The 10674-nt window shown below is 38.2% G+C and overlaps 1 protein-coding gene across 2 annotated transcripts in view; it reads left to right on the forward strand.

Moving 5' to 3' along the window:
- Window positions 1-10674, forward strand: part of bcl9l (bcl9 like) — a 38609-nt gene that overhangs the window by 16742 nt on the left and 11193 nt on the right. For both annotated transcript variants that reach the window (XM_024277225.2, XM_024277223.2), the window contains exons 2-3: window positions 6216-6277; window positions 8344-8720. In XM_024277225.2, the coding sequence (XP_024132993.1) occupies window positions 8411-8720 (310 nt within the window). In that variant the 5' untranslated portion in view covers window positions 6216-6277; window positions 8344-8410. The remainder of the gene's footprint in view (window positions 1-6215; window positions 6278-8343; window positions 8721-10674) is intronic.

Genomic DNA, 10674 nt, shown 5'->3' on the forward strand with positions numbered 1-10674 from the left:
AGCTAGCATGCAGCTGAAATATTAGCTAAACTCCATATTAGCCTAAAAAAACTGAACAAAGTCTACATTAGCCAAATTAGCTTGCATCTAGCTAACATATTAGCTAAAACCGCCTTAAAGTGTTAGTAATGGCCTGGGACAAAGCTAAAATAAGTATCCAGATATATTCCATATGTTCTAATGTATCAAAAATAACAAATAATTACCGTTGACAAACGCAGGTTTTTGTAAAATTTGACAAAATCAACGACAAATCACACTCGCATTTCGCCCTGCTTCAGAAACGGCTCGATTTGGGTCACGTGACGCGTTGACGTCATGTGAGTGAGACAGCGCCAGCAGCAGAATGCAGGCGGACCCAGGGTGTCTGCAGATACATGTATGTGTGAGTGCTGCGGCAAAGTTGAATTCTATAATCGTCGGTGTTATGGTCCGACGGAGTATTAGGGTCACAAAAAAAAAACCTTTAAATTATGATTTTTAAAGTCGTAAATTTACGAGATTTACAATCGAAATGAGCCTATTGTGAATGAACACTGTGAGCACAACCAGACCGACTAAACTGTGAAAAGCTTCTGATTTCAACAGGTAAACTGAATGTTTAAAACATTGCACATGTTTGGAAGTTTCTTAAGTTTATTAATCATTGATGGTGGCTTGCAGGATCTCTGCAGATCCGTTGATGAAACCATCGACACTCGCAGCGGTCCACCAGTCATTTCTTCCTCCGTGAAAGATCAGATCTTATTCATTTCTGCGTGATGCTTTCATCTGAAGAGGAATCGTTGTCAGAATTTTCCGTGTACTTAGCTAACGTGACAGACTGTTGTCATCCCCTGTTGTTGTTGTGTGTTGAAACGGGACGATTCACGTGGAGAACGGGGCGTACAGAGAAATGTTTACATTCTCCTTTTTTTTTCTGTGCACGTCAGAGACATGCAGTAAGGTCAAAACATGCCAAAACATTTGGAAATGGTAAATATAAGGCGAAATACAGTTAACACCCCCATACAACCCCATTACTAACCCTTTAAAAACAGCTCAAGTTAGCCAAAACAGCTAGCATGTAACTGAGATATTAGGCAAACTTCACAATAGCCTGAAAAACCTTAGTAAATGGCAAAATAAAATGAAGCTAGCAGAATGCCATTATAACTTTCAACTTTACTACACTTTGGCTCCATATAATATAAAGTAACGACTAATCGACTATTAAATTAGTTTTCGATTAGTCGACTAATCATGGCATCCCTAGTTATTACTCAGTTTTTGGTTTTGTCAGAATAACCATTTTTGCCCTTTTTTTAACATATTCTTGATGATCCTGATTTATTCTCATATTTTTTCCTTTATTACCACTTATTTAATGCAGTTGTCATCCAATGCCTCAAACATGGTACCACATCCACAAATTCTCTGTAGTGGTATTGGAGTGGACTTCCAACAAGACCACTTCTGGTAAATGAGTGGTTACCATGGAATCGATGACTCAGACCGACACCAACCAATCACTGCTTCCTGATTGTGTCTGGCTCAAACATAGTACTGTTTGTACCGTGTTACAATGGTGACTGAATTTATTTAATTGGGTTGTAGCTGGAAGGAGGTCATTTTCTGTGGGCGACATTGCTTAGTCCAGTCCTCAGATACATTTGGGGTGTATTCAGACTGGACACATTTGGTCCACTTAAAGTGAACTAGAGTTCATTTCCCTGATAATCTGGAACAAGATTTCAGTCTGAATACAAACTCTGGTCTGGAACCAGGAACCGCTCTCTGACCCATCTTTTGAGGTGGTCTTGGTAAAAAGCTTTGGTCTACTCTTCCAGAGTCTTTAGTCTAAATTCAAAGCAGTCTGGGAGCAGAATAACTGAACCAATACAGCCACCGTAGCTGGTAGTCACGTGATGTAAACAAAGCAGAAATGTTTTGATGATTGTGGTGTTATCAAACAGGGAAAAATATAGCCTGATAGCTGTCATAATTGCACATTAGTAATAAATACCACCAACATGAAATGTTTTATGAAGCCACCCTCCAGTGGTCATTTGAGGAACTACAACAAAAATAGGTGATTGGTTTGCCTCAGTCTTGGCTTTTATTTTTTTTTAGGATGAATTGGTTTAAATGTTTGTCTATTTTAAATTGTTTAGCATTTTGGACAAAGACATCTCCAAACCTGAGGCCAAAAAGGCAGGAAAAACAAGCCTAACGGTTGTCAAACAAACACCGTTTGTCTGAATGCCACGCCCCTTTTCTGTACCACTTATCCCCAAATGGTTTTATCACATTAAAAGAAATGAGGTTCATAAATATTTACCTTCAGCACAGTCGTCATGGATGTCTAACTGTAGACGTGAAATTGATTTAGCAAACTGAACTTTAAGTAAATGAAGTTAGTCTGTTTTACATTGGGATGAATGGGAATCCACTTGCTTGTGTAACCAGATCCATTACCTGGCAGTTGCTGCGCTGAACTAACTTGACTCCTGCTACTTTCGGTTTTGAGCTCGCCTCCAACAGGAAGTCGAAGCTTTGCCCTTTGCTTCACACAAACATGGTGTTAACAGGAAGTGACCTCATAGATCACATTGGAGCTTTTTCTACTGGAGATCCTTCATGAAAAAACGGTTTTATTACTGAACTTTGGGGGCTTGTTCTTGTTTACTTTTGCGTTGAACAATAATCATCTATGTAGAGTCAGCTTTGAATCACAAGTTCAACGTTGGCCTTCATTCATTCTTCCTATGACAGTTTTCTGACAAATGGACCTAAAGATCCCCTGGGACGGGGTTAATCAGCTGATATTGCCCTTTTGATTTTTATCTCTGTTGAATTGAACAGCTGGGAAAAACTGATAAATGATCAGTTTTGAAAATGCACCTTAAAGGAATTTTATTCAGTTTTTTCGGAATAAATACTAAGCTTCAAAGTAAGATTTGGTGCAAAAATATACTTTTGTAGCTGCAAGATTTATTTTTAATCAGACGCTGCTAAGAAATGCGGCTTAAAAAAGATCGTATTTGTGACGTAGAAAATACAAAGAGCAGGCCACAAGCTCCCTGCTCCGCCCCTTTCTGATGCATCCATTTGTAGTTGACGAGATCCAACTACATTTTTATTTCCTTCATCCGAGCCGGCATCTGTCTCAAAACTGTACAGCTGGATAGCTCCGATAATGCTCGCCGTTTTTGTTGCACTGGTAATGTTAGCTTGGGGGTGTGATGGGCTTTAAGCTAGAGGGAGACGGTGTAAACATTGAGCTCTCAGCAACAACTCTGAAGCAAATTTCTAATGCAGAAACTCACTGCAGAAACTATGTCCTAGAACGAGATACATGTTTTTTTTGTTTGTTTTTGGCTAAAACCAGCAGACAGATGGTTAAAAAAAAAAAGTTTCTACTTCACTAAAAGCTGAAACGTGTGTAACAAACAAAAGGATCCACCTTCTTCCTCTGACCAACACTTTCATAAAAAAGACCGTCACCAGATTCTTAGTATGAAAACCATTTAGGGAGAAATTTATAGAACTAAATAAACCCGACCTGATGAAGAAATCCTGTTCCTTTTTCTAACCTAAATTCTCAGAAATGCCGTCTGCGGCAGACATGGCCGTGAAGCTGGCATTGGCTCGAGATAAGCCTATCTCTTGGTAATCGCCCCCTCGAAGGTCAGTGTCTCACCATATGATTCGTCTGCCCCCCCTCCCAGTTTGTTATACAAAGCAAAGTGAGTCACACTTGGTCAACAGGAGCAGCCTGTGAGTTAATGAGTGATGAAATCCTCCGGCGCCGAACAAGTCTCCTCTGTGTGCCGCAGCGCCGCTCGGTTAATGACTGATTCCACATCTGTTTACCTGCCGAGGTAGACGATGGTCTGGTTGGGGCCCGCCTGTTTTTTTTTTAGTGGGCGGGGCTTTCTGCCCTCACCAGCCATTGTTTAGTACGGGGCTGTCGAACTCAATCACACAAGGGGCCAAAATTTCAAAACACACCTTAGATTGTGGGCCGAACAGAATCAACATTTATTAAAAACTCTAAAACTAAATTTTAAAAACTTTAACAAACGCATCTTTTTAACATAATTATGAACTAGATATATAACATTACCTGCGAAAATGCTTTAACCTGAATTTGGTTGATGAAGATGCTAATACTGATTGCTGAAAGCCTGACATTGATAGACAAAAACCCTAAAGCTTATATCTGAAAACACTAAAGTTGACAGCTGAAATCACTGAAGCTGATAGCCAGCTAAAATATTAGGTAAATGCCAAATTAGCTTAAAAAAATGAAAGAAAAAGAAAAAAAAAATAACCAAAACAGCTAGCATTTAGCTGAAAATCAGCTAAACTTCTAAATGGCATAAAAACAAGAAAAAAAGTCTAAATTAACCAAAACAGCTTGCACCTAACTAAAATATAAGCTAAACTCCAAAACAGCCTAACAACAAAGAAAGCTTAAATTAGCCAAAACAGCTAGCATGTACCTGGAGTGTTAGCTAAACTCCAAAGTAGCGTAAAAGACTTAAAAAGAAAAGCCAAAATTAGCCCGAACAGCTAGCATGTAACTGAAAATTAGCTAAACTTCAAAATAGCCTAAAGACTAGAAAAAAGTCTAAATTAACCAAAACAGCTTGCATGTAACTAAAATATAAGCTAAACTCCTAAACAGCCTAAAGACAAACAAAAAAGCCTAAATTAGCCAAAACAGCTAGCATGTAGCTGAAGTGTTAGCTAAACTCCAAATTAGCGTAAAAAACTTAAAAAGAAAAGCCTAGATTAGCCCAAACAGCTAGCATGTAGCTGAAATCTTAGCTAAATTCCAAAATAGTATAAAAAGCTTGAAAAAAAATCTTAAATTAGCCCCAAACAGCTGGCATGTAGCTGAAATGTTAGCTAAACTCCAAAAAAGTATAAAAAAAACTTGAAAAAAAATCCTAAATTAGCCCAAACGGCTAGCATGTAGCTGAAATGTTAGCTAAATTCCAAAATAGTATAAAAAGCTTGAAAAAAAATCTTAAATTAGCCCCAAACAGCTAGCATGTAGCTGAAATGTTAGCTAAATTCCAAAATAGTATAAAAACCTTGAAAAAAAATCTGAAATTAGCCCCAAACAGCTAGCATGAAGCTGAAATGTTAGCTAAACTCCAAGATAACATCAAGAAACAGCCTAATTTAACCAAAAAAGCTAGCATGTAGCTGAAATGTTAGCTAAACTCCAAAATAGTGCAAACGGAGCGCAGGATAACATTGGGCCATTAATTACAATAAAACAAAATGATTGGGAGGGCCGGATCCGGCCCCCGGGCCTTGACTTTAGGAGTAAGTGGTGAAGAGGGGGTATCTTGTTGAGACTTGCATGTGCTTGGTAAATGACCCTCTCCATCCGGCATCACCAGTGATGCTTAAACACAAAATCTTTAATATATTGTAACTTCTTAACCGTTAGCACGATAATTCCAGTAAATTCTGAAGAAGAAAAGCGGCATGCGCCGCTTTTCTTCTTCAGAATTTACTGGAATTATCGTGTTAAAGATTGAAAAGTTACAGTAAACCAAAGAACATAGACAAAATTAGGTTAAATTCTGCTGCATGTTTACCGTTTCAGGAAAGCTAGAAGTCGAGAGCCGGGGGTGGGGGGACCCCCTCTCGGTTGGATAAAAATAGATCAAAAATCAAAAATATTGTTTGCGTGGATAAAGTGAAATTCTCCTCCGGAAGTGAAAAAGCTGCTTTTTTTTGTTCGTCACACTGCAGATGTTTCACTGCTGACAAATGTGTGCTGGAGTTTTTGTGGTTTGCAAAGTGTTTGGTGTTTGTGGGGGGGCGGGTACGGCAGACGCTGCCTGCGAGTTTCAGCTCAGTTTTGATCTTTTTAAGGGGCCAGGTGACGGGCTTCGGCCTCGTCTGCTTCCCTTTTCGGAGCGGTTGGCCTCCACTCACTTGACCAGCTCAGCGGACGTCTGGTAGAGTGTCCACCCTGAGACTTGGAAGGTCGCGAGTTCAAATCCACAGACGAGTCGCACAAAAACCTGTTTGACACGCAGAGGTTGGATTTGGGTTAAACTATCAAATGGTTCCTTAAGCGCGGCTGTGTCTGCAGCTCTCCGCTCCCCCAGGGGATGGGTCGAATGTGGAGAACAAACGTCACACACCTACTGTAGCTGCGTTACATCTAATGGGACTTTAACTTATGGTTGTCCTCTTGTCCTCAGGTGTGGGGGTGCGCGGAGGAGCAGCGTAGTTGTGGGTCAGCTGGTCGACTAGCTGAGAAGACGTGAGTATAAATAGTGGTTGAATCAAAACCAGGATGTTTTTTTTTTGCTATTCGTAGTTTTAGTAAAGTGTAAAAAAATTAAGTAAAAGTTAAAAATAAACAGATAAACTTATATAATAAAATAAGTTACTAAAAGCTGGATTACTTTTTGTTGCTTTTTTAAAGCAAAGATTATTATTTATATATATATATATATACATATATAATAAAATAAGTTACTAAAAGCTGGATTTCTTTTTGTTGCTTTTTTAAAGCAAAAATTATCATTTATGTGCCATTTATTTATTTTGAGCTTGAGCACATATACTTACAACTAATGCTGGGCGATATGACGATACATATCATGTAGGCGATAGAAAAGGGTCGTTTCTTCTCTATCATTTCTATCTTTTTTATTTATTTTTTTAATTTCTAAACTTGTGTTTTCCTACTAAGAAACTTGTGCACTTAAAAAAAAAAGTTTCTTATTTGTTACTATTCAATTACTTAAAAAAAAATGTCAGTCAAGTAATGAAATTTTTTCCAATTTCTATTTTTTTTGTTTTTTATTTTTTTTTACTGAGAATTACTGAAAATACACTTTATTGTGGTATATCATGATATATTTCATTATTGTGATATAAAAAAATCTATATCATGATACACAATTTTTTCCATATTGCCCAGCACTACTTACAACCATACAAAATACACATTTATACACATACATTTCAAAATTTGTATGTCAATAATGCACTTTTTTTTGTTCACACACATTATTTTCCGGCTCAAAAAGGGGAGTGGATGAAGGAATTTTTTTTAATTTTTTTTTTTTTATTCCACCACTTAAGTATCTAAATCTTGACCTGAATACACACCTCCACACACATTAATATAGAATATTGATGTTGATCCTTAGGAAATTGTGTATATGTATATGTGTATATAAATATATACATAAAAATAATATGAGAGCGCGCACACACACATATTAGGGTTGTCACTTTATCGCGTTAATCTCCATTAATTAATTAATTACAGTCATTAATCTAATGTTTTCGTTGGATGGTTACTTCCATGTTCTGTACACCTGGTGGAGCATTTTATCTCGCTCATACTATGGTCATTTAAGAAAAATATAGAGTATAAGTAAATTATTAGAATGTCAGTCCTGTTATATTCCTTTTTTTTAGGCTAAAGCGTACTGTTTAATACACTGTGTCGCCTTTTCATGGTAACGGCTTCATCGCGAGTAGCACGTACGAACTCTGCTCCACTTTAGATCATTTTTGAGAAAGTTGTTCGTCATGAGAAGTTATACAAAAACAACAAGTTCACCTCTTAGCGCTTTTTTTTGTCCAGTTGATGAAATAAAAGTTTATTTAAAAATAAAAAAAGTCTCAAAAGTTCAATTCCGCTCCGGTGTTTCATTTCTTCATTCTTAGATTCTCTATTTTTTTCTGATTTATCCCAGTCTTTAAAATGACCAAATTCACCCAAATTGTTAAAGGAAACTATAAAATCACCCTAATGTTTTCTACTGTCTTGCTGTTGTGATAAACTGGTGAATAAAGTAAACTAACAGTAGAATTATGGCATTGATAAGAAGTTTGTGTTCAATATTTTTGGATTTCTCAGAAAAGTTCATATTGTTTTTGATGTGGTAAATTGGAGCATTCTGGACTTAATGTTTTATTTTTTTTATTTGTTTAAGATTGAAAAAAGATTACCGCTCGGTGGTGTCAAAGTAAAGGTTTGGAAGTCTTTTAGAATAAAAGAAAAAACTTAATAAACTGACCTTTTTAGTTTTATTTTGATCTTAATGTCACAAACTTTAATAGAATATCTAAAAACTAGGCTTTTTAAACAATTATTGGGTTAAAAATGTTTGCGATTAAAATCGATTAATTACAGGTCACAATTCATGAATCATTCAAAAAATGAATCGCATGACAGCACTAAAATATACGTTTACACATACACACATGCATCAAAGAATTCCAAATTTGTAACACAAGTTTCTTCAAATAATAAAAAAAAGAGAAATAAAGGTTGAGGATTTGATCTGTTTTTCATTCCTCCGTCAGGCCTCTTAGCGATGTGAGCTCCACCACCAGGCTGCACTTCTCCACTCAGAAATCCGCCTCCATTCAAATGCACACGGACAACACACTGGCCAATCATGGCAAGCAGGTCAGCAGCGACAGCCGGGCCCAGATGCCCGGCGCCACCCAGCAGTCTCAGCCGCAGGGGGCCGCCGCCACCAACACACACCTGGGCTCCAAGGGCGGAGCCAAGGCCAACCAGATGTCCCACAACAGCTCCGGGCTGAAGGCCGGCAGCCAATCGGCGGGCGGCGCCATCGCTGGGATGCTAAAGCTCAAATCCAAACGGAGCGTCTCCATCGACTGCGGCGAACCGCGGAACGCCGCTGCTCCCGTCCTGGAGGCAGACGCCAAAGGAGGTAAGACACGTGCAGAAAAACAAAAGTGTCAGCATCTGCCCCCACATCACTTCCTTGAACTTTTATCAGGCACATCTTTACCCGAATTACCAGATTACGTGTACGGGCCTCCTCCACAGCAGGAAGTCATTATGAGAACTGAGAGGACAGGCAAAGTGTTCTCTCACTCAAATGTCCTGACCTTTCGCTGAAGCTTCAGGACTTCCCCCCGGTTCGTGCCGGCGGTGACGCGTCTCAGATTAAAAGAGAACATAAAAAGCATCCAGACTTTCAGATTGAAACTATGACTCGTAATCCCGGCATGAGCGCCGCCGGGGTGTAGGTAAATATCTGTGGTTCGGCTGGAGGAGTTTGATTTGCATTTGTTTGCTGTTGTTTACTCAGGAGCTCAGGGTTAAGCTGCTGCTTTGTGAAACTCCTCCGGTGCTTCCTGTTCACGAGTCCAACCTTTACGCAGACACGCTCGCTCGCTCGCTCGTTTCCACAAGGCGCCACCGGCAGTCATTCCAGCACCGGTCACAACAAGCGGCTGACTTTTCAAACAGACACAACTTCAACATAAAAGCCCTGACTTCCTGACTGGAAGGTCATGAGTTCAAATCCACCAAAGACTCTTTGGTGTGTAACAATTAATGGAACTTTAATTTTAACTCTAATAATTTACCGTAGAAGCAGTTTTTCAGTACGAACCAATTTTTTTCTTAGTAATATTTTTTTTATTATATCACAATATCTTCACAATGAGCCTGAAACTATACAAAAAACACTATTAATTTTGTCTTTTTTTAGTGCATAAATCATAAGAATTTTAATGTTAGAACAGAGATGTAAATAAAAATGTACAAATTCATCAAAAAATAAAAAGAGGTCAAAATAATCAGACCCTCCAGGTTTTCACGATGTTGAGGTCGCAACTATTAACGCAAATTAAAGCAAACCCCGCGGTCTGTTGCGCACCCTGCAACCTTTTATTAATTCAAATTCAACTTTATTTATATAGCGCTTTTACTGCTTTCAAGCATCTCAAAGTGCTTTCTACAGTAACTTAAATAACAGTAACACAAAAAGTCGAAAAAGCAATCATAATGGAATTAAAATTAGACCCTACTTATTCCTACCAGTTCCTAGTTACACGGTCAATAGTGGAGGCCCTAAGCGCGCACGCGGCGGGGGTTGCGCGGAGTACGTGCGGAGCGGTCTTGTTGAGCTCACACAGCTGCAGCACCACATGAACAGAGTATTAGAGAGAGACTGGAAATTCATAAGACAAAGGAAGAATTTAGAGTCTGCAGGAATATAATTCCATATAGAACCTCCTCCACAACAAACTTAAAGACACCTGAGAGAACCTTCTACAGAACAGAGCAGATCATTAACAAAAGAAACCACATCAGCTCCACCACCAGCGACTCAGCAGTGAAATAAGATCAAGATTCTGAGGAGAACATGGAGATCTGAGGATTCATCTGATTATGCTGTTTTTTTAAGGTTATAATTTTTCCCTGGAAAATGTCATTTTATTCTTAAGTATGTTTAAGTCAATACACAGATATTTGTGTTACTGTAAGCAGGGAGGACCAAAGTTCATTTTGTGTTACACCGTTCTATTCAAGTTAAATGACATAACAATGCCATTGTATAAGGTGCTGAGGTATTTCCCAGTGCATGCTTCACAATAAACATAGTTGGTATATGAGAATGTGAATTTTATTTAACAATGAACATATTTAGGTGCTTTTCATATATATATATATATATATATATATATATATATTGAATAAAAAACATAGCTACTTTTGTCGCAACTTTTCATTAAAGCTGCTGCAACAATCATAAAAATCTGACATGAAATCCTGGAGAGTCTGAATATTAATAAAACAAAAAAGTATAAACTTCTAATTTTGTGTGTCTTTAGCCGTCTTCTTTCTCTTCACGGCAGGAGCTCCTTGTGCAA

Source organism: Oryzias melastigma, linkage group LG13 (genome assembly GCF_002922805.2).
Source record: "Oryzias melastigma strain HK-1 linkage group LG13, ASM292280v2, whole genome shotgun sequence".
Classification (NCBI taxonomy): Eukaryota; Metazoa; Chordata; class Actinopteri; order Beloniformes; family Adrianichthyidae; genus Oryzias; species Oryzias melastigma.